The following is a 25,652-nucleotide window of genomic DNA, read 5'->3' as shown; positions in this document are numbered from 1 at the left end:
AGACAAGTACAATATAATCTATAGCCAGTAATTCAAGCTCTACTGGTTTTTGCAACTGTGATTTGTCTAGCCACTCGCTGCAGGGTGCTGAAGTACCTAAAGGTGCAGAATTCACCCATAGTGAACCGTTTTGATTATGCTCAATGCAAGAAGCTGGACATAGAACAGGTCTTGGATCAGGTGTTGCGTATACCTGCCGAAAGAAATCGCATTGTCTACTTGCGTCCTATGAAACAGGTCAGGCTCTACTGCATTAGATAAAGATGGTTTGTAAGACATGATTTATTATTTTTATGATTCTTTTGTTACCAAGAGCTGTTTACAAATAATACAGGTTTAATTTTTGCATGAAATATTTTTTACATTTCAAAAAGCACAGTCCTATAATGATTTACATGTGTTTTGTAACCTGTTTGCAGAGACATTTGAAATATTTTGAGAAAAACTGCACTTAAACTAGTGACCTTACATGTGTTAATTTTATGCTTATATAAATGTGAATTATGCTCTTCAGATTGATTCGTTGGCGCTGGAGAGAAAGTTGTTCAGTGGTCCCTACCCATACCACATCGCAATTATCCACGAGTTCAGTAACCCCCCCAATGTCAGAAACAAAGTGAGGGTACGGAGCTGGATGGACACTGTTGCTAACATCAGTCAGTATGTATACCTGTTCACATGTTTTGCAGGCATAGTCTTGGCAAGTATTTTTGATACACTAACCCTGTGTCAGTGTATTCAGGATTGTGATGACTACCACTTAAATCAACTCTAATGAGGCAGAGCCTGTTATACCCAAAGATCTGTAACTCATTTGAATCAAAAGATGCTAACTGGCCACTAGGTTACAAGCTCTAAAAATTGCATTACATCACCAAAAGAACAGGACATCCCTCCAAAATTTATAAAAGAACAAGACAAAAACTTACCAGGGAGTCTGCCAAGAGATTTGTGATAATATTAAAGGAGCTGCAAGAATATTTTATGAGACCAGTTCCAAAAGGTATAATAATACCATAATTCTGAAAGGAATCTTATGGCAAAAATGCACATCTCCAAAAGAACACCATATCCATATGGTTTTAGCAGCATCATGTTTAGAGCTGGTTAGCGACAGAACTGGAGCTTTTACAAATTACAAATAATTAGTAAGCTGAAAAGGATGAAAGATAAAATTGAATTTTTGCCTTTCAGCATGACTATGGTCTAAAGCATACATCCAAATTAACAAAGGAATGGCTTTGCCAAAAGATGATCAATGTTTTTGACTAGATTTTGATGCAACTAAAAATCTGTGGGGTGACCTAAAGCAGGATGTGCACAAGAGATGCCCATACAATTTGATTGATCTAGAATGTGTGTCACACAGGTGGACCCAAAATGTGTTGTAATAACATCAGAAAGTGTTTAAAAAAGAATTAGTTTAGGGGTGTGAAGATTTATGCATGGGTTATTATAGATTTTTTATTTTTTTTATTTTTACCTCAAGTGTCTGATTTATTTTCCCTTACATTTTGGTCTTCTTTACAACATTGTTTTAGTTCATTGGTGTTTGGGGGCATTCCTTTAAGCAAGATCTTAAGATGCTGATATCACACAGAATTTTGGATGATTTGGCCCTGTCCTCTCAAATTTAAGATAACTTGGATAATATGCACAGTACAGTTCTGCATAAACAACTTGCATGCATAAAATTTGTCAAATTACAGATCTGCCTAAAAATATAGGTAACCTTCTTCAAAAAAAAAAAAAAAAGAATAAAGGAAACAAAATGTTCCCTAAGTTAAGTTACAATTAAGTTTGCAATAGAAAAGAAACTGTATGTTTAATTTATGATTTAAAATGTTTAAAATAACAAGACACATGAAAATTTATTGAACAAAAAATTTGCCACTTTGGCACTTTAGCTTTGGAGCCAATAATAGAAGTTAAACATTTTCTGTAGTTCTGAGTAAGATTACTACACTTTTGTGCTGGTAATTTGGTGGTTCTTTAGCAAACTGATTAATCTTTTTCAATTTTGAGGAGTACTGTCTTCCACCTGCAAGTTTCTGTTCTTTCCACAATTGTTCAACATGATTCAGACAGGACTCTTGAAAGGCCACTACAAAATGATCCATCCTTTTTGATGTGTGCTTCAGGATGTTCTCCTGATTAAAGACCTGCGACTGATGCAGAACATTCTGCCCTACTGGTCTCCTGACTTCATTATGCCCACAGTTTCAAAGCATTCACTACCGGCAGTAAAGCAACTTCAAAACAACACTGAGACTTCTCTGTGTTAATTTATAGTATAGTGGCATAGTGGTGGTGGTGTTTTTTTTTTTTATTTACTTTGTTTTTTGCTCACGTAAACATAAGTTAGTGGGATTTTACAAAAAGCTTTCATTTTGATTTGTCTTTCCAAAGCACATTTAGCCATAAGCACCGTAGTGTCTCATAAGGCCAGTCTAACAGTTTGGTTGAATTGTCAAGACTCCACTTGGGGAGTAAATGTCCCCAAATCAGAACCACGATAGACATTAAGCCACAACACTGCAGACTTCTTTGGTACAGGAACGATCACTTGTGCTTTGCCTCTCTGATTTCCCGGGACAGTTTGACCCTTGCTGTTCTTAGGACCATCATGTCACTTGCTCTGAAGGTGTTGCTGGTCCTCAGCAGTACTTTTAGAAGTCATCAATAGCTTCTGACTGTAGCGTGTGGTAATGGTCTTGGAGACAGTCACATAATCACAGTACTTGCCAATGTAGCTGGTCAGTGATTCAATTTAGTTCAATTTTATTTGTATAGTGCTTTTATAAATTGACATTGGTTTAAAGCAGCTTTATAGAAATGTACAAATTTTGAATAAAATTTAGTGTCTTTCAAGCAATATTTTGGATCTGGAGTGACTACTGCGAGCTACTGCCATGTCGCCATCTTTATACTGCTGCACCTCCACCATTATACATAAGCAAAAATTATCTGAGCTGTTCAGAGTGGGAAATTTTGCAAACTTAATACCACCTCAGCTGATTATAAGTTGAATTTGGAATATTTATTAATTCTGCATGGGAAATTACCTTTTTAGGTGACAATAACAATACAATAACAAAACAATAACAAGATCATCAGCTTAGGACAATGAATTCATAAGTATGACAAGAATTTATCATACCATTTTTATACACAGAATCTTCAAACAATTGAGGGTTTTGAACAGAGAGTAGATCAAATGAAATGAATTAATGTTTCTAGCACACTAAGCTATTTCTCAGACCATGACCTGCACAAACCATCAACTTACCAATTTAATCTTTCTTTAGTTTTTTAGAAACGCTTTAAGCTTTGTATTTAAACGCATCAGTCCAGTGATTGGTCTTTGGCACCACCAGAAAATTCTACATCAAAACATTGCAGTACACAACCTATGATTAAGAATCTTTCTTGGAGCTTTCAGGACTTCATGACCTGAAAGCTGGTACACTGAAGCAAGGGAACAAGGGATCACTTCAAAGAGGTGACTGAAACTAGCCTTACACCATGCAGTCAAGCTAATGGCAGACCAGAATAATCCAGCTCACCATTTCCAGTTCTTCAGTTTTCCCCCTCAACAACTAAAGTCAGACCTACATATAATAGTACTTTTGGGATCTGCATAAAACCCCATCTAGAGAACTCCTTCCTATTTACTTTCTGAAGTGCTTTTTGTTTATCTAACAGGGAACTAGTCAAGAATGAATTCTTCCCAGAGGCAAAAAGAACAGAAGCAGACATAAAAAAATACCCTAACTACCCATGGGGTCGAGACATCTATACCTTAGAGGGTGAGAGAAAGCAGGTCTGGAACCCTGCAAGATTTAATTTTATCCAAAAGATTCTAATAGATTTTCCTACCTGTGATTTGAAGAGTTTTCAATTTATGAACTGAGACCTTTTTTTAAAAAAAAAGAAAAGTTTTCATTCTGAAACAATATCCTTTATTCTCTGCATTAGGTGTAGCAGATGGGGCTCCCTACTCCATGATTTCTGATTTCCCATGGCTTCGTTCTCTGCGCATAGCAGTACCCAACAGTTATGCCCGTTGTGACTTTGAGGATGATGAAAGCAGTAAGTGAAGAACACTGTGGTGTTGCTGTTGTCCAGATAAATGATTATCCTGAAACATCAAATCCATCAAACCCTTGAAACCAGTATCAATTAATTTTCTTATGGGCATATTGAAGTACTCTCTTATAAATCAGTTGAATTCTGATTAATGAAGGTCTTGATTGTGCATGCCATCTTTGACCATATCCAATAGTGTCTCATAATATTGTAGTTTGACTGATTAGTTGGTTTTTGAGTGAGGTGGCAAAATGGCCCATTGAGTTTGCACCCCAAAGCAATTCTAATTCAGCACAAATAGTTATCTTATTCCAGGCTGAACAGATATACACTGATGATAACCCAGGAAGAGTGATTATCTCCCATATAGCTTGCTGTAATTTAATTTAATTCAGTTATATATCAATAGAACTTTTGGCAATGGAAATCCACACAGTCCGCTTTACTGGGATAAATAAGGTCATAAAAAATGGCAAAGAAAAACTTCTTGAGACAACATGAGGAATGAAGCTTAAGTGCAACACCATTTGTATTTAAGCAACATTTTATTTAATAATGTTTCATGTTGGTAAACATGCTGTTTCCAAATAGCACATACACACCAGTAATGGTTAGTTACTGATGAAAAAGTAAAATGTAAAATCCAGCCTCCAAAGAACAGGAATGAAGATACACTCGCACAAAGTAGTGACCCAGATATGCCCTACTGTTTTGGAGCACACAATAATATCCCATCTCTAAAAGCACATATAGATTGGATTAGTATATTTCAGTGAGTGCAAGAGTAAAGAGCTGTTGTGTTATTTTGGGAGATAAATTATTACAGTTATATTAAATCTTTAAGAAATTAAATATAAATTCAACTGTTTAATGGACAAAATAAACTCAGAATAAGAGAAAAGTCAGAATGAGTTGAGATTAAATATTTTTTTAAAAATTAAGGAAATCTGATCTAGTTTATAGAAATTATTTGTAACAAAACTGTGTATGGAACTGTTCAAACACCACTAACAGTTTTTTCACTGTTTTGCACAGTTTAGCAGAGATTGTGCTGTAAATCTTGCTGCTACATACAGTGCTCAGTGTAAATGAGTACACCCCCTTTGAAAAGTAACATCTAATTATTCATTACACAGGTGTCCAGCAGACAGTTACTTAAAGAAAACCCCTTCCCATTTCATGCTGTCAGTGATGGCACCACAAATTTCACAAGAAACAACACTGAGAACCAAAATAATAATTTTTTTTTACACCAGAAAGGTGAAGGGTACAAGAAGATCAGCAAAGCTTTACTTATCAGTCAGAATACTGTAGAAAAAGTGGTACAAAAATTTTAAAAAGATGGAACTGCAACCATCTCACAGAGATGTCCAGGTTGTCCACAGAAGTTAACACCTCAACAGGAGCGTCTTCTGATGAGGTGTTGAAGAAAATCGGCATGCAAGTTCACTGCAGTTATCTAAAGAAGTAGAAAGCCAAACTAGGGTGACTGTTTCCTGTGACACAATGTGGCATACACTGCAGAAGAATGGCATGTATGGGTGCCGTACACGAAAGCCTCTCCTAAAGCCCAGGCACAAAAAAAGTCCACCTAGAGTTTGCCAGGGCCCATGCTGACAAGGATGAAGACTACTGGGACTCTATACTCTGGAGTGATGAGACCAAGATAAATGTTTTTGGAACTGATGGCTTCAAAACTGTATGGCATCGCAAAGGTGAGGAATAGAAAGAAAAATGCATTGTGCCTACATGCATGGTGGTGGCAGTGTCCTTATGTGGGGCTGCATGAGTGCTGCTGGTGTCAGGGAGCTGCATTTCACTGATGGCATCATGAATTCACAGATGTACTGCTCTATACTGAAAGAGAAGATGCTACCATCACTCTGTGCCCTTGGTCGTTGTGCACTTTTCCAACATGACAATGATCCTAAACACACATCTAAGGCCACTTTTGGATTTCTGAAGAAGAACAGAGTGAAAGTGATTCAGTGGCCAAGTATGTCTCCTGATCTGAACCCAATCGAACACCTATGGGGAATTCTGAAGAGAGAAGTTGAGCATCACTCTCCATCCAGCATCCAGTCTCTAAAAGAGGTCATTATTGAAGAATGGAAAAAGATAGATGTTGCAAAATGTCACCAACTTGTTCATTCCATGCCTAAAAGACTTGGTGCTGTCATTAAAAATCATGGAGGCATACAAAGTACTAGATGTAGTAGTTTTTGTTGTGGGGTGTACTCATTTTTGTATCACCCTAATTTGAGTAAAACTGAAAAATGTGTAATCTGAATTGTTATTAACCTTACTTTCATGGTATAAGTTAAACAGATGTTATAGTAAATTTAGTCTTGTCAACATTTTGGAAATGTTTTTTGTGTTCATTGAAATATTGTTTAAAATGTTATTTTTCAAAAGGGGTGTACTCATTTACACTGAGCACTGTATGCTTGTCTGGAAATCACTAATCAAGTCTAATGGCTCCACATCATGCAAAATGTCCTGCTGCCTCAACTAAATTAGCTTGTCTGGAGATCAGATATTTAAGCCTAATGACTTAATCAGTTCAATTTTGCCATGGAGATCACAATGAAGATCCAAAACGCTTATGTGTGTAGGTCTTACACTGGATCAAACAAAATCAGTACAGGGTCAGCTAGGATTATAGAGCATGACTCTGAAGTTGATGATCAGAGATCTGAGTGTATGGAAATACATTGCCAAATTTATTGAAATACGTTTTGGTTTTGTACTTTTGATTCATAAACATGGTCCATTTTCTTGCCTCTCATTATCAGACTTTTATCTGACTTTTACAATTAGTCAGCAACATCTAAATAATACCTTTCCCTTACTTCATTAAAGTGTTTCTGTTCCATCATCTGTGAAGGACTGTATGTAAATAAACCTGCATTGCTCAGTATGTTTTGAATGCAAATTGCTGTCTGATGTAGATATTATGATTTGCAACAGTGCAACTTTGTACACAAATATGTTCAATGCGTAAGTTCGGGTATAGTTTACTTAAGCTTTTAAATTTTTACACTTTTCTCTCTCAGCTACTATCTATGCTCCACGACGCAAAGGACAGCTTTCGGCTGATATCTGCATGGAGACCATTGGTGAGGAGATTGCAGAGCGTCGTCAGATGCAGTTAGGGGTGTTCCAACGGGTGGTTGTTATTTTCATCCATTACAGTGACATGCATGGAGATCCTGTTGATGATGACTATATTTAAGGCAAATTGTAAGAGGACTTGTTGAAGGAAAATTAGAATACAATTTTCTTCAATTTTCACAAATTTATTATGGGAAACTGTGTGCACAGTAATGCTTGTTGGAAAGAGTTGATTTTATTTTTAGAAAAACTGTTGAAATATAAAATGATAGACATTTACAATAGATTAAAATCAAGGTGATTGAAAATTCTAGCATTGTGCCATTCTTTAAAGCATGTAGGGAATGAGTGAAGTTGTTGCTCTTTTTGAAAAATATATTATTGTGCTTTAGTGTGATTTTTGGTGCATCCTTTATGTCAAGGTTATCTGTACTGATAATGTGGTGTATTGACTAATAATATAGAGAAAGTTTTACAATGCTTGTATTTACAAACTAAAATTGCGTTCTTATAAATTAACTGTATATTTTTTCTAAGGTGTTATTTTAATGTAATACCTAAATTCTAGACTTTTTCCCATCTTTGTAGCATTTTTCTGGGTTGTTCTCATTTGTTAAATGCATTGTAAATACAATCTCAGACAACAGATAGTTACTAGATCTTTTCAAAATCAAAAAGTGTTACCTCTTTATGTGCTACAGAGCTAAAACTGACTTAATTACTATTTGTATAGACGATTAAAGCATAAACTCTTCAAGAAAACGTTTAAAACCCCACTGGTTTATACCTGCGGTTAAAGATTTCAGGTCCTTATGTTTAAGTTTGGGTGAAGATGAAAATGTGCAGTAGTAATATGTGGAGGAAAGGAATATACATCAAAATCCATGCAATTAAAGAGCAGACATAAACATAGAAATTACTATACCCACAAACAGTTAAGGGGGGCAAACACTTGTTGACCCTACCCCTTAGTGACAGAAGAAGTCACTCCCATTTTCTTCCAGGTATATACAGTGGACTTAGGAGGTATTCAGATGCCTTGTTGTGGATTTTATTGTTAATGGATATAATTCCCGTTTTCACTCTTTTTTATCTAAATACTTTCTAAAGCCACTGTGTATTAAACTTAGTCAAGCCGTTGCTTTATTTTACCTAATGGCCCCCTTTTCAAAGCAAATCATGTTTTTTATCGTACTATTGGGTAATGTTGCTTAAATATACTGTATTAAAAAAGTTTTACATATTCCATTTTGATGATAATTCTCACTTCCTGTTTGATGAAATTAATTATCATCATCTTTAGTTCAAATTCAGGTTATGGATAGAATGGCACAAAATCCAAGAAAATACTTTCCTTTTTTTAAATTAATCTTCTGATCCAAATTCCATGATGATTAGATAAATTAGTAGGAGATGAAGCAAAACACTGTATTAATATTTCTGAAAGGCCACCTACCTTTTGAATTTCCTGCAAAAGAAAAACTCTGTGATTTCCAGAGAATCAACAGAAAAATAATTATGATTACATGTTGACCAGTTCTTATGCTGCCTCTAAGGCGAATTAAGCCAAAATTTCTTTCAAAGGGTCATTTACTGATTTTTAAAGTATGGTTAAGGTCTTTTGTACCATTGCTCTGATATTGGAATATTTAATTGGAAGATACACAAACCATCCATCATACAGTTCATACTTTGTTTGGGATGGTCTCCCAATGTGATCATCCAAATTTAGTGATGATTGGGCAAACTATGTAGGAGAAGAAGTGAAGAAATGGCAGAAATTTCAGTATTGCAGAAATTATTGTCTATTGAACCTTTACCCATCAAAGGAAAGTGGAATTATGTTTCTTTGATATTGCTTTAAAGAGTTATTATTGTAAATGTATGTTCAAACGTTGATTGGGACTCTTTGATTGGATTGCTTTATTACTGTACCAAATTCCATGCAAAAGCATATGAAGTGTTCTATGGGCTGCCATGATCTCCAATTGTGTATGCATATTAGTAAGAAAACATGCATACCTTATGTGTTGTGGGCCTTCTTGGCCCCCAGATGGTTGTGTAGTACCTTTTAAATCTGGAACCACACTTTATAGAAATGGGATAATTAAAAAGCTAGTAGACATTAGGAAAGTAGGAGAAATAAAGCCATTTTCACTTTATTCTTATCTAAGTAATCTCACATGCCTCTGTACTGGAGACATGATGATAATGGAATCCATTACTTCACTAATGACGGACAACCCCACAAGCAATTTTCATCATTGTTTTGTCAAATACTGTATTTAATTTATTCATTCTACACCCCATTATTCTGGCACTTTTATAGGCATTTTTGACTATATGCATTCTCAAACTTTTACTTAAAAAAAAAATAAATAAATAAAACTAAAGCAATATCCAAGAATAAATCCATAAATCATTTTTTTCTCTAATGCACCTGACATAATTTGTGGAGAAAAAAAAAACTGTTTACTACTGTTTTCATTCTTTGTCTTTATTGAAATGAATAACACAATTGAATATAACATAATATAAATGAATAATTGCATAAAATGAATGAATGAATTTACACAAAACGTGAAATGGGACAATACAAGATTCTTGATTTCATATGCAAAGTTTGAAGTGTGGTTAATCATTGGGGATGATGCTTAACACATGATTTGAAGAACTCCAATCAAGCTATATTTGGTAGAGTACACCTACGCAGGTTGGACAATGAAACTGAAACTCTTGGTTTTTATTATGGGCCTTTTTCAGCCAATACAGCATTGATTCATCTTGGAAATGACAGATACAAGTCCTGCACAGTGGCCAGAGGGATTCTGAGCCATTCCTCTTAAAGAACAGTGGCCAGGTCACAACCTGATGCCAACATTTTCTGACTCGCTCCTCCAAAACCAATAATATTCAGGTATCATGCTCAATAACTTTCAGATCTAAAACAAGTCACCAGATCCGAATATCATTATATAATATTATTGATCCTAAGATGAAATAATATCTTAATTTTCATGTTTATCAAACCACTCTATCACGAATCTTGCTGTGTGTATTGGTGGATTATCATCCTGATGCACAGCACCACCTTCAGGGTATAATGTTTGAACATTTAGGTGCACATGATCTCCAAAGTTCTTCAGTAGTCCTTAGCACTGAATTGCCCATCTAGCACAAGTAGTGGGCCCTGGGAATTTTGTGATATTGCAGCCCAGACCATCAGACCATTGATTCAGTGTGATCGTGTGCTTCAGTCAGGGCATGCAACAGTCCAGTTGGTAAGCTTCTTTGGGGCTTATCCATACCTTAAAATTTCCAGATGTGGAAAGACAATGAAGGTGGACTCATCAGAGAACAATACATGTTTCACATTGCCCACAGCCAAAAGTTTTGTTTCACTATTGAAGTCATGAATTTTGACCTTTTAGAGCTCCCAGTGAACAAATTTAGTGGAAACGAGATTCAGGTGCGTATTTAATTCAATTTAAGTTGTTTTAATACAATATTAAAACGGCTTTCCTCTTAATCCATTTGGACCATTTAGCCAGACTCACTCAATTTCATGTTTTTGCAAACTAGTCCAAGGATTTTTTTTCCTATGTTCCTGTATCTCTTTGTTTTGTTTCAAACTACTTAGCAAAGTGTAATCCATTTGTATGGATCCATACTTGAAAGACAGTTTGTTGTTTATAGGTTTCTCAGGAACTGAAAATCTGACTGAGCTGGATTTTGGTGTTCTGAATCATTCTTCTAATCTCTAACTTTATATTAATGTCTACTGGGTTATTTTAAATTATAACTGGCTTCAGCCAACATTTCTGCAATTTCAGACATTTTACACAAACACATAGCTAGATACTAAGATTTTTTGCTTGTTTGCACATGATGCAAAACCTTTTACATACCAGTCTTTGGGTTTGTTTTTAATTGAATGTTGATTGGATTATAACAGTAAATACAATGACACAAGACAAGTTTAAATGAAACCCACAAAAAATAACCATTATTCTTTAAATTGAAGCTTTCTGAAAATCTTCAGATACCATAAGTGAATTGATGGAGGCTTATACTTAATTTAATGAAGTAAAATACATCTCCAGTAAATGAAAAGCACCTTTTGTGCCATATTTATGTCTAGTTTTTAAAAAAAAAACATGGGTCCTTACATATTGCACAATCAGATATGGTTTCTAGTTTCCTTTGGACCTTTCTCCAAAATTGTAAGATTGACAGACAAGACCAAAATATATGACTGTGCCAACATTGTATATTGTACACTGAACAAAATTATAAACGCAGCACTTGTTTTTGCCCCCATTTTTCATGAGCTGAACTCAAAGATCTAAGACTTTTTCTATGCACACAAAAGGCCTATTTCTTTCAAATATTGTTCACAAATCTGTCTAAATCTGTGTTAGTGAGCACTTCTCCTTTGCCGAGGTAATCCATCCACCTCACAGGTGTGGCATATCAAGATGCTGATCAGACAGCATGATTATTGCACAGGTGTGCCTTAGGCTGGCCACAATAAAAGGCCACTCTAAAATGTGCAGTTTTATCACACAGCACATTGCCACAGATGTTGCAAGTTTTGAGGGAGCGTGCCATTGGCATGATGACTGCAGGAATGTCCACCAGAGCTGTTGCTTGTGAATTGAACGTTCATTTCTCTACCCTAAGCCGTCTCCAAAGGCGTTTCAGAGAATTTGGCAGTACATCCAACCAGCCTCACAACCGCAGACTACCAGCCCAGGACCTCCACATCCAGCATCTTCACCTCCAAGATGGTCAGTGTATATTTGGTGTAATGCACTGTAGAATATAAACAATATTAAACTGCATTTCCCTTACTTTATTGCAAATAAATATTCCCAAGTCATGATTTCCCAGGCAACTCACTGATCTCATCTTGGGTCACTGCATGCAACTTTGGGGTAACCACTGACAATCATCATCAACCTTTTTCTCTCACACTGCAATTCTGACATTATGTCGATATTTCCATTACATTGTCATCCATTTCTATTCAGACAGGCAAATCAGGTCCATTTTCAAGTCCTCTGAGTGCCATTTGACCTCTGTAACTGATGCAGAATGCAGCTGTGTGACTTGTTTATAACCTTTCGTAGTTCTCCGACAACACTCCATTGCTACACTCCCTTCCTTCCCATAGCAGCCAGAATAAAACACTGATGCTTGCCTGCAAAGCCAAAAACTGACTAGCACCCATTTACCTTGAAGCACTTATCACTCCCTGCACTGCACCAAGCTCTAGCACTGCTTGATTGATCCTACATAGCACCTCAATTTGCCAAACTTGCCAAAGCACATCAACTGAAGGCTCTTTGCGGAGTCTTATTAAAAAGTTAATGATAACAATCGGACAATTTTTCATGTTGGTAAATGAATCATTTACCAACATCGGTCTTATACTTGCGAGATGGTCTTATACTTTTGGGCAATATAGTGTAATATATATATTACCCAAAGTATTCGCTCACCTGCCTTGACTCGCATATGAACTTAAGTGACATCCCATTCCTAATCCATAGTGTTCAATATGACGTCAGTCCACCCTTTGCAGCTATAACAGCTTCAACTCTTCTGGGAAGGCTGTCCACAAGGTTTAGGAGTGTGTTGATGGGAATTTTTGACCATTCTTCCAGAAGCGCATTTGTGAGGTCACACACTGATGTTGGACGAGAAGGCCTGGCTCTAAGTCTCCGCTCTAATTCATCCCAAAGGTGTTCTATCGGGTTGAGGTCAGGACTCTGTGCAGGCCAGTCAAGTTCATCCACACCCGACTCTGTCATCCATGTCTTTATGGGCCTTGCTTTGTGCACTGGTGCACAGTCATGTTGGAAGAGGAAGGGGCCAGCTCCAAACTGTTCCCACAAAGTTGGGAGCATGGAATTGTCCAAAAATGTCTTGGTATGCTGAAGCATTCAGAGCTCCTTTCACTGGAACTAAGGGGCCAAGCCCAGCTCCTGAAAAACAACCCCACACCATAATCCCCCCTCCACCAAACTTTACACTTGGCACAATGCAGTCAGACAAGTACCGTTCTCCTGGCAACCGCCAAACCCAGACTCGTCCATCAGATTGCCAGATGGAGAAGCGTGATTCATCACTCCAGAGAACGCTTCTCCACTGCTCTAGAGTCCAGTGGCGGCGTGCTTTACACCACTGCATCCGACGCTTTGCATTGCACGTGGTGATGTATGGCTTGGATGCAGCTGCTCAGCCATGGAAACCCATTCCATGAGGCTCTCTGCGCACTGTTCTTGAGCTAATCTGAAGGCCATATGAAGTTTGGAGGTCTGTAGCGATTCTGCAGAAAGTTGGCGACCTCTTCGCACTATGCGCCTCAGCATCCGCTGACCCCGCTCCGTCAGTTTACGTGGCCTACCACTTCGTGGCTGAGTTGCTGCCATTCCCAAACACTTCCACATTCTTATAATACAGCTGACAGTTGACTGTGGAATATTTAGGAGCGAGGAAATTTCACGACTGGATTTGTTGCACAGGTGGCATCCTATCTCAGTTCCATGCTGGAATTCACTGAGCTCCTGAGAGCGACCCATTCTTTCACAAATGTTTGTAAAAACAGTCTGCATGCCTAGGTGCTTGATTTTATACACCTGTGGCCATGGAAGTGATTGGAACACCTGATTCTGATTATTTGGATGGGTGAGCGAATACTTTTGGCAATGTAGTGTATGTTACTTGTTAAATTTCCACTACACAATACACTCAGACTGAACAATAAGTATAAACTAAATAAGAACAATGCTGTCATATAAAACCTTTTAAAGCTATACCTCTCTCCACACTATCACTTAGGCTTTGGGGAGGGATGTTCTGACAGAAGGACTGTGATGTCTACTGCAACTGTTGAAAGCGATATCCTATTTTGGGGTCCTATCAGAGCCTGTTCATACAGGGTGATTAGATCATTCTACCTATTTGGACAGCTTGAATATCAATTAAGTCATTTCTTGGACAAATAATATTCAGATTTAGTGAGTAAAACAATTTAAAATTAAAACTTAAAAAAATAAAATCTTAATTTTCTGTTTGCAGATAAACCATCATACCCTTTTGATCAAGCGATTAGATCAGGTTTGCTAAACCTATTAAACAGAGATTTTATAATGTTCAAACTGATATACAAGGAAGTCAACTACCAACATTTTCAGAAAGCTTAAAATTAAGTTACTATTTATCTCAAACATTTATCCCTAATGAGGCAACAGAGGCACTCCCTGAGATTATATGAGAAAGAAAACTTGAGAGTAACCAGGCTCAGAAGGAAACCCATCCTCATTTGTGTGACACTGGATGTTAAATAAGGTAAATGCACATGGAATTGTGCAATTAAGAGCTCCTATGGAACTAATAGGTCAGCATAATTTCTGAGTTCATTATAGACTTAACACTAATTCCTTCTAGCCAAATTTTCATTGATGAAGACCCAAGGAAAAAGTTGACCAACGCAGTGGCAATTCGAAGAAGGTGATAGCGGAAGAATTTATTATTTTTAGAAGGGGTTCAGTAGTTCAAGATTCAAGAAGCTTTGTCATTTCAACTACATATAGCTGACAACCAGAAACATACAGGTTGATAGTTTTGAAGAAGAAATTAGTGAAATTACAGCAGTCTCTTAAAGGGTAGTAAAACATTCTAAGCACTGATCAGAACAATCTAAAGAATTATCTATAAAATTGTTTAGTTTTAAATGAATAGTCTGATAATCAATTTTTCCATTGAAATAATTCATTAAGTCATTGCTGCTGCATATTGATGGTCTGCACTTTTCTACAGTGATTTTACTCCTAGTTAATTGTGCTAAATTGTGTCCAAATTGTGCTTTTGGATTATTTTATAGGTCATCCCATTTGTTTGAACATGTATCTGCTTTCAATACAGTGAAGTGTATATACTGTGTTGCTTGCCAGTACATGTAGCTCCTAATTTTGAAAAATCTTTCAAAATATATGTAGATGCAAGTAGAACTCGTGCAGTAGCTATTCTTCTACAGGAGGATGACATGTGAGTAGCCCATCTAATTCTGTCTGCTTTTTTATATATTATATTATTATAAGCTCTCAGCACCACAGAATCAAGAAAAATAATAATTATGATTGCAGGTAAAGTGGTTAAAAAATCTTTGAGCAGTTTTAGAATTTTCTGAATTATACTACCCCTATATAAGAAATTAAACAAAACTTCATTGGGGTGCCTTAGGATAAGGCATTTTACTCATCTCAGAAGTTTAGTGAAAATTTGTCACACTCTTGCTGAGAAATGCCTTCACAAAATGTTTGGTGACATTGGTCATTAAAAATGGCTGATTTCCTGTTTGGGAAACCACAAACTCGTTACATGAAGAACATTTGGAGTCTTAAAGGGAATCAACAAAGTCTTTGATGTTGAGAGGTTAAAAACTTATTACCCCCACTAGACATGAAATTAGAAAAAAACTCTTGGAGATGATGAGGATGAGGTCCTTCAGTAATCCACCAAAATATTGGTCAAAATATTGTTCATGTCCTTGCCATGTGCATCATTCCATCTCTGTGTGCCATTTTGGATGTCACTACCTACCTGGCATTGCTTCAGATGTCGCTCTGCCTCCTTCCTCTGCTTCAGATGTCACTTTACCTCCTTCTTTGGCTAAGGATGTCAAAGTTTTGCCTTTTTTGATCCACTGTGAACATCACACTTTCCACCTGCTATGAACTGTTGGACTGTACTTTTCATATTGTTAAGTAACATGATGTAAAATGATATTTATGTAGCATTTTTCAGTACAATAACCCTTGCTGGAGAAAAGAAGATATTGCAGCTGGTATTCTTTTCAAATCAACGTAATAGTTTAATTTTTCTGAATGCCAAGGAACGCAATACCAAAAACTATTCATTAAAAACAATTTGAGCCAATTTATTTCTGTACATTGATTCACATAATTTTAAGTTTTAGTGTGAACTAGCAACCAAAAAACACAAAGTGAAACACAGATAGGGCTCTTCAACAGCCCTCTTTGAGTCATTCGACAGGTTTTTGATTGGCTGTAACTGGGGCTATTCCTGAGGATATTCCTTTAGTGACAGATTTGTGCTTTGGGCCATTGTCATGGTAAAAGAAAATTTTGTTCAGCTATCTTTCTGTCTAACAGAGACCTAGAGGTTTTTTGGCAAAACACTTATGCGGCCGGTTCTGCAATATCATTTTTCGTATAACATTCATATACTGAATAAATCATGAATCTAATAATAATGTTAAGAAAAAGAACTAAAATGCTTACATGAATCAGAACTTTAGGTACTATTTTTTATTTTAGGTCTCCACTGTTCTGTTCGATATTAAATTCTCACAATTCTCAAATCATTGCCTTAGCCTATCATGGGACATGGTTTTCAGGAATGCAGTTGGTTTCTTCAAGGCAAAACATACCATAATAAACCAATAGTCTGTTAATAAAGGTATTGTGGTTTTTACAGCTTCTTATTTTAACAGCAATAAGATGGTACAGAGTACATATTGTGACATTGCTTTCCCTGCATATAGTAGCCAATGACATGCAGGTGTACTACATAATGGCAAATAAAATATGGCTGCTTCCTGCATGATAATGTTACAAAACACAAATAATGTCAAAATGGTTCCATGAAAATGACAAGTTGTGTACTTCAGCAGCCTCCAGTTCACCAGATTCTTAAGAACACTTTTGGGATTTGGTAAAACAAGAGATTCACAGCATGAACATACTGATCATTAGAAATCATGTGATTCAATCATGTCACAGTCCAAAATCTCAAAGGAATGTTTACAACATTTTAGGCAATCCATATTACAAAAACTGAGGCTGTTTTGAAAGCAAATATTGTGTTCCTAATCATTTGTATGCATTGATATTTTTCTTGTGAGTCTAAGATCACATCCTAATATTATCTAATTAAGACATCATATTAAGATATTCACATATGCATGCATAAGAAAATGTCAAAGAATGGAAGCAACACCTCAATGTAAACCAAAAAAGAAGTTTGAGTGCAAAATAAACAAGGCAAGCAATTACATTCAACAAATTGTAATTTTATTGTCCATGTACACTATTTAAACATTTGGCAAATTGTAATTTTATTGTCCATATGCAGTATTTACATGTCTGGGTTATTGTTCGTGGCGTATAGTATTTGCCAGTCCACTACTCTTATATAATGTTGGTATTTCTATGAAACCTTTAAGCAGCTGCCAGTTTATTAGGTACACTGAGCTAAACCTATCAGTCCTGCAATAAATCCTATCTTCATGAACGTTATAATGCACCCACATTCATGTTCCTGATCTTATCAGGAACCTGTCACTGATGCTAGATACAAGCTCACCATGTTATTGCTTGAGCTAGCTCACATACATTTCAATTAGATGCACCAGAACGGTCTTGTACCATGTGTTGCTGCACATGTTGGGCAACAATTGTAATCACCGAAGGTAAAAGTTATCTGTTCATGAACGCCAGTAACAGCAATTAATTTGAGGTAAATGTAGGCCAGCTGGCATCTGCTTATGTTAGCTACTCTAATGCTAGCTAACTGCGAGTACAATCTAACTAGCTAATGTTTAAAAATGAACATTAACTAAAGCTGGCTACATAAGATACACATAAGACAAACTTTTGACTAGATTAATAAAAGATCAGCTAATTTACCAGCCCGCGTGTTTCGAAAACACTTAAATAAATGAGGGTCAATGCTAGAGCTATTAAGCAATTGGAACTAATTATCCGATTAAATTATACATCTTTCCCACGCTTGCAACTCTCATATGCTGCTGCCTCTTCTTTTCTTTTTTTTTTTGGCTTGTTTTGGTTGCGAACCAACTTCATAGGTACATACCGCCACCTACTGTGAAGGAGTGTAAAGAGAATTAATTATTTATTTCTCACCTATATCCTATATTTTCCTAATAATTGTCATGACTGCATTCATTTGTTTTCCCATATTTGGACCATAATCTGGATATGACTTATTGTAGATTCTTGACATCCTAAAGAGTGCTACTTTCTCTTTCATATGCAACACATTTCAATAATTTAATTAACATACTCTGCTATCTCCTTTATCAAACAAACTTCATATAAACCAGAATTGTCTCCCAATGTGTGTGGTTAAGATTTGAATGCTTTATTCGCAAATGTGTGTAAATGACTTGCTCCCTTCTACTTACGAATGATTTTTCACTTCTTCATGCTTTTTTTTTTCAATTTATGCCTATGTACCAATTAACTATGTCGACCTGTTTCACACGAGTCCCGATGTGTCTGCTATGTCCTATTGCATGTTTCTAATATCAAATATTTCCCTTCCGATGTGCTGAGTTTAATATTTATACTTGGTTCATCCATCTTTATTGATTTTAGCCATTTTACATCCTCATTACCCAAAATTCAAAAATTTCCAAGCGTCCTGGTACTTAGATAAAATGAACTCGTTTTTCAGCGGCGCTGGCGTGACCTTCTTCGGGGTCCTGCTTCGACCTTCACATGTTAACGGAATTTGTGGTCCGTTGATCTGCCTTATAACATTGATTCTCAGTTTCTCAAACCTTTTGCGTTTAATAGAATCGGATAACTATATCCACTTCATCATACGTCCTACTTAGTAAATAAATAATGTTGTTCATATACACACAAAATTTTTCTTGTTAAAACAAAAGATTTTGATCAGGCAATTTTCCTTTGCTTACACTAACGGGGCTCCGAGTAGTGTTGCCTCGCGGTGTCATCAAGCCATGTGGTGTAAAGGATAATTCCAGAAGCATACTGTCTGCAAGGTGGAAGCTAGCTCGTATTGTTGGTTTAATAGACCTAATTTAGGAGAAATTATTGGTACCTGCTTTCTTGGTTCGGTAATAATAAAGCATACTGGTGTTTACAAATTGAGGAAAATGTTGAGCATAGCAAAAACCTTTTCGCAAACCTTCTCTTCAAGCTGTGTTCGAGGTGTACCATCTTTAGTGAAAAAGGTGGGTTATTTTCTCTAGCTATACGTCACACGTTTGAGGTTTGAGAAAAGGTTTTCATCAAATGTCTAGAGCGGCATTGATGTTATGTGATTATTCTAGATTTAGACGTTTCGTTTTTCATTGTCCTGTAGTTAAAATACATTGTCATGTACTTGACAAAGTTAACCTTGGCAATACGTAGGATAACTTCTGTGTGTTTCACGGTTTTGTCCACAGTGTGTAGTCTATTGCTATTGATTTATTGTTATATGATTCTACCGTGTAATGAGAAGTTTCATCATAAATGTTTTGAGCCGATGTGGGTTCCACTTTTGAGTATTTAACCAACTACAATCAAGATCATTTTTAGTTCTTGTTGTTCAATCATCTTACAGTAGTACTGTTGCTAAGAGTAGTAATTTTCCTAGGCTTGCTGGAATCGGTTGCCAGAACATGTAATACAGACTGCATCCAGACGTGAATATGCGTGAGTAAAGTGCAACAGTCGTTGAAAGCTTTTTAAAATGTGTACACTGTTCTGTCTTTAATTTAATTTGCGTATTTCCTTATGGTTGTTATAGTTCAGAAGCAATCAAAGGAGCAGTGATTGGAATTGACTTGGGGACCACAAATTCTTGTGTGGCTGTCATGGAAGGGAAACAAGCAAAGGTCAGATGTCTTTTCTCTTTCTCTAATAAAATACTATTTTAAATGACATATTATGAGCCTTACATATTATGGACCTGTTTTTGGCATGATTCTTCATCAGGAAGGTTGATAATTTAGGAATTCTACAACATGATATTTGAAAGAGAAGTATATTAAAATCTGGTCTATAACTATAAGTGCCCTAGCCCACATCTGTGGGATTCTTTAGCTAGTGACTTCCTTTGGTTTCATAACATTGGTACAATATTGTAGACCAAGGAATTATCCTGGTTGTGTGAGCAAAGAGAAAAATAAGTTGACTAGATTTTTTTTTACTAGTATGGAGTTGGGGAGTTTTTCTATCTAACCATCATAAAGGGTTCAGTTACCAACCATGCATACACATAGATTTGGGCTTAAACTGTGCACATGCATCTTTATAAGCAGAAAGTAACTTTTACCAAAAACTTTTTTTTTTTTACCAAAATAGCCTGGCCCAAATACATAACAAATAAATAAATATATTGTCATTTAGAGCATTTATTTGCAGAAAATGACAACTGGTCAAAATAACAAAAAGATGCCTCAAATAATGCAAAGAAAACAAGCTCATATTCATTTTTAAGCAACACAATACTAATGTTTTGTATCTTATGAAAAGTTTAGAAATCAGTATTTGGTGGAATAACCCTGATTTGTAATCACAGCTTCCATGCATCTTGGCATGCTCTCCACCAATCTTCCACATTGCTGTTGGGTGACTTTATACCACACCTGGTGAAAAAATTCAAGCAGCTCAGTCTTGTTAGATGGCACATTCCAGAGGGTTTCAGTGGTGTTCAGGTCTGGAGATGGCCATAACAAAGCCATCCACACATTTATTATTTATATTTCATATATTTATTGTCATGGTAAATTGTCTTGCTGGAAAAACAATCCTCAAGAGTTAAGGAACATTGTCAGAGCAAGTTCTCTTCAAGGACAACCTTGTACGTGGTTGGAATCAGGTGCCCTTTATAAAGACGAATGTGCCCAGTTCCAGCCTTGCTGAAGCACCCCCAGATTATCATCAGTTCAACAAATTATCACCAAAACAAACTAATTTCACAGTGGGTGTGAGGTGTGGCTTGTAGGCCTCTCCAGATCACCATCTAATCATTAGATGGACTGTCCTCACTTTGCAGTTCAACCCAGCTACCATTTGCCATTCTTTTTGTAGGTCACTTGATGTCATCCTACGGTTGTTGAGTGACATTCAGTCAGTGAAGGGTCATTTCCGCCCTCTAACAGTCTGTAAGCTTTGTTGTCCACAATGTTTGCAGCTTAACCTTGTTCTTATGCACCTCTGTCTTTGAAATTTTAAAGATAGAAGCAACCTGACACTCACTGTATCCCTCTGCCTTTAAAGCCAGAATTGAACCCTTCTTTTCCTCACTCAAAATTTTTATTATTAAGTTATTTGATTCTAATTTCTTTTAATGGAACTACTTGGCACTGTTTTTGCAATCCAGCTGGTCCTACTGGAAGAGGATAGTGATGGCAACAGTAGTGGTTTTTGTACTTGTCATTGTTAAATAAAATTTTGTTCAGGTGATCACCTAATCAGTACTTCATTAAGCAGAATGAGTTTGACAGACACTGGAAAGGAATGTCTGCACTTCATGGAGAGATGCTGATTTAAGAAGAAATTGTAGTGGTCTCTTCATTTTTTTCCATCGCTGTAATATAAAATACACACACAAAAACAGTCAAAGTTTTATAACACCCCCATTTTCCAGGTTTTATTAAAATTTAGTAAGGTAGAAAGGTAAGCAGTAAACTGTCAAATGACAATGACAAAAACAAAGATTTGCCTTTATATCATTAGATAGCTAAGAAAAGCGTAACTCGTGCATCACCCGCTCATCCATTCTTATAGAGAGCATCACTGTCTCGTTTGGGAACACAACTCGGGCCCAGAGGAAGTGTTACCAAAGAGTGATACTGCAGAGAGAATTAATGAATCTAAAACTCCCATCCATGGATTCTCTTTACACTTAACACTTCAGGAAAAAAAAAGCACACGGGGACACGCAGCACCCAGCTTACTCTCTGCTCAGACACAAACACATGCACACAGACATTGCAGACTGGACAGTATCACACACAGCACATTGTTGGAATAGTTTCTTTCCAGCCACAGTCAGACTGACCGCAAAATACATATTAAAAGGAAAGAATTTGTCTACCTCAACAGACCTGTTGCTACATTTACTTGCTGATAAATAAACTGTGCATATGTACATTTACCTGTTACATAGACTATTTACCTCAATTTTTTTCTTTTAAAAAATTTTTGTGCACAAATGGATTGACCTCATTTAAAATGTATTTTAGCATAGTGGGCCATCAGGGCCAGCAAGGCATTCTCTGCTGGCCTAAACAGCAGTGATCTGAATCACTGACTTGCATTTTAATATATTTAATATATTTTTCCATGAATGTGTATTTTATATTATTCCCAATAGTCTATTCTCTACATTTCATAGCTTTTCTCTTGGTTGCACTACTTCCAGTAGTGTATATTTATGATAAGAATATTTATCCAATCATATTTCAGCTAGTGGCTGACATCATGTGTTGCCAGGGTGAAAGAAATCTGCCTTAAGGCCTTCAGAATCAATAGTGCAGGTGCCCTTAGCTTAAAATAAGTAGCAATGAAATTGGTTAATGTAACAATCAGATTTCGAGTTGTCATCACTGGGGCCATCTAGCAGGCATATGATTGTGTCAGCAATTTCCCGTCCTTCAACTGGATAATTGGAGTAGTCAGAGGCAGCAACCGCACAAACTAGATAAAATATATATATATTTTAACTCAAAATGGCTGACAAAAGAGAAGAAATCAATTTGGTCGCAGACATCCTTACAAATGCATTTTCAAGGCGGACTGTAATAAGATTGACTATTCCTTGTGAGGTGTGAAATACTGTAGCCTAATTTCTTTTTTACTTTGCTATTTAACGGTTGATTAGTATCTATTGCCGTAGCGTCATAATGAGGATATAGAGGTGGATAAATTCAGGAAGGACACCGGTGAAGGCCTAGGTGTGAAATGCATGTCCCGCCGCTGTATTTTAGGCATAATATGCACACTCTGGCACGCTACCACTTTAAGTCAACAATCATGACAGCTATTGTACAGTCTTACTGAAAATTTCTTGGTTGGATGATAACTTGGTCATGTGCCTGAACACTTAGCACCAACAACCTGCTACACACTAGACAATGTAGCCCCACTTAAAAGAACAACAATTGGAGTGAGCTTGGTATATTGATTATGCACACACAAAAGAAAAAATAATTATATGTTGTCAGACTAAATTGGTGGCATTCTAAATTGTGTGGAAAGTGGGTGTTCTTAGCTTTAGAAAGGTTCTTAGTGCTGCTAGATCATAATCTCTCTTGACCATAATTGAAGAACATAATACTAGATTCTTGTTATACAGTAGCAAAATCAACAGTATGTGGTAGCGATTACTTTTTTCAAATTAGTAGAATGTAAAATTATTAGTACAATGCACATATGTACCACATCTATAGCTAGTTATTAGACTTCTTTAATACCAGCCAAAAGACCAACTGATTTCACAAATTTCTCTTAAAATTCAACTTGCTTACTAGATGCATTATCTGTACATTTCCTAAAACAGTTAAACCAGAAGCAGTTAAATAAGTATGAGGTAATACACTAAACCCAATTTAATATGCCTAGTAAAAACTGAAAAGGTTTCACATGGATTTCACATTTTTACTGTTTATATGTGGCTGCTTAGGTTTTAAATAAAACGAGTTCAATAAGAGTTATTCATGTAACCTTAAACCAGCACCTATTGCTTGCTGTTGGAACTTGGTTTTTCTGTCAGAATGCTATACAAGAAATCAGCATCTCTGCTGTTGATCAACACAGAGAACATGCATGTGTAGTTTATATGATGATCTCTAATATTTTTGGCCAGGTCAATTATTTTCTTTTGTTGTACATTCAAGGCATTTGGGATTGAGATCAAAAGATGAATGTGATTATTTCGACATCCCATGCTTGCAATAACTCTAATTATGAAGTACTATGTTGTATTGACTGTGTGTTTTGGTTCATGGTCTTGCAGCATGATGTTCCTTCCAGTTAGACTATATACTAGCAGACAATGTTTTGTAGTTTTCAGAATTCATTCTGGTGCTGGTGGAGGGTTAGTGAAGGGTTGTTTGTAGGCAAACCAGTGGTTTCTTACTTTTGTATTGGCTATGCCAAAAGCTTGTGCAATTGCACAGATTAAATTTGTCCTTTTTTCAGCCTTGAAATGGCTTGCATTTTTTGCTGTAGGTCTTCATGTTGATTTATCCTTCTAAATAAATGCAGTCTTCACAGATAAATCCCAGGGCTCAAAACAAGAGTACATATTTAGAGCTATTCAACCTTACAGACTTGGGAACAGGGCTAAATCAACAAACACCTGACAGTCCCATGTTCCAATTATTTTGAAAAATGAGGGGGTTCAAGCAACATACACTATTTTCTAACTTAGGTGACACATTCTGATGTAAAAATCAGTGAATGAAAACTGAAATCCTGATTTATGGACCCCCTTCAGGCCTGACATGACATGATTTACTATAATCTATGTAACCTTAAGAAAACGTGTAGCTTTAATACTTTTCTGATGGCTAACAAAATTTTGCAATTTTCTAAACATAAATATTATGAATGTAATAAGACAAGCAATTGGCTTACCAAATTAAGAGGATCCAAAAGAACTATTAAGTCTGCTCAATCCTAACATCATGTTCCACTTTGTATAAATAGTACATTTGTGAATTATATACATAGTTTAAAATTTAATATATAGCAATATAGATTGGACAAGGTGACATCTATAATCATTAAACTTGATCAGTCTGAATTTGTTAAAAGCATTATGGTTCAGTTAATGTGTATCACCTGCTGAGCATTGTGGACATGGCTTATAGGGTTCAGCAGATTGCTATTCAATCATTAGGCACAGAAAAAACATTTGATAAATTCCAGAATTTTATACGAATATTATAAATTTAATCGGACAAACAGCTGTATTGTATAGTCCCTTACCTCTCTTATCTAACTCTCATACCCTCTTGGCAACTATTAAATGGCATTTGTACCAAAGATGTATATAAGGGTTGTAGACACTTTAGAACAATCTACAGCTCTGGGGAAAAAAATGAGACCACTGCAAAATAATCAGTGTTTTTTTATTATTATTATTATTATTATTATACAGTTGCATGTATTGGTGAGATGAACAGTTTTGTTTCATTTTTTTGTGAACTGCTGACAATATTTCTCAATGTTTTTTAGAGTGTATATTTAGGAAATGTCAAGGAAATGACAACACATAAAATAGCCCAAGATCATGCAGTATTTGCAGAGCTTTAATAACTCAAATAAAACAAAATGCAAATAATTTGTAAACAAATTGTGTTAATGCTTTGGCTAAATAACATTAAGAAATCAGTATTTGGTGGAATAACCCCGATTTGCATGCGTTTTGACATGATCTCCACCAGTTTTTCACATTGGTGTTGGGTAACTTTATACCACTCTTTTTGCAAAAAAGCAAACAACTCAGCTTTGCTTGATGGTTTGTGACCATCCATCTTCCTCTTGATGATATTCCAGATGTTTTCAATAGGGTTCAAATCTGGAGATTGGGCAGTGGTCTCTCATTTTTTTCCAGAGCTGTATATGTCCAGACACAGGATTTCAGAATAT

General features: G+C 36.2%; 2 protein-coding genes across 5 annotated transcripts in view; both read left to right on the top strand.

Annotated features, from left to right (window-relative positions):
- fbxo38 (F-box protein 38) overlaps positions 1-9,816 on the top strand; it is a 63,620-nt gene extending 53,804 nt beyond the window's left edge. For all 3 annotated transcript variants that reach the window (XM_058396481.1, XM_058396479.1, XM_058396480.1), the window contains 5 exons: positions 71-237; positions 515-660; positions 3,706-3,809; positions 3,979-4,092; positions 7,146-9,816. In XM_058396481.1, coding sequence (XP_058252464.1) covers positions 71-237; positions 515-660; positions 3,706-3,809; positions 3,979-4,092; positions 7,146-7,324 — 710 coding nt within the window. In that variant the 3' untranslated portion in view covers positions 7,325-9,816. The remainder of the gene's footprint in view (positions 1-70; positions 238-514; positions 661-3,705; positions 3,810-3,978; positions 4,093-7,145) is intronic.
- Positions 9,817-18,993: 9,177 nt separating this feature from the next.
- The window catches only part of hspa9 (heat shock protein 9), a 44,013-nt gene continuing 37,354 nt past the window's right edge, over positions 18,994-25,652 (top strand). The window contains exons 1-3 of one of the 2 annotated variants that reach the window (XM_058398024.1): positions 18,994-19,237; positions 19,645-19,703; positions 19,798-19,885. In XM_058398024.1, the coding sequence (XP_058254007.1) occupies positions 19,160-19,237; positions 19,645-19,703; positions 19,798-19,885 (225 nt within the window). In that variant the 5' untranslated portion in view covers positions 18,994-19,159. The remainder of the gene's footprint in view (positions 19,238-19,644; positions 19,704-19,797; positions 19,886-25,652) is intronic. The other variant, XM_058398025.1, reaches the window with a different exon arrangement.

The sequence above is a fragment of the Hemibagrus wyckioides genome, linkage group LG08 (assembly GCF_019097595.1).
Source record: "Hemibagrus wyckioides isolate EC202008001 linkage group LG08, SWU_Hwy_1.0, whole genome shotgun sequence".
Classification (NCBI taxonomy): domain Eukaryota; kingdom Metazoa; phylum Chordata; class Actinopteri; order Siluriformes; family Bagridae; genus Hemibagrus; species Hemibagrus wyckioides.
The sequence above is the reverse complement of the archived record's forward strand: the minus strand, read 5'-3'. Positions and strand labels throughout refer to the sequence as shown.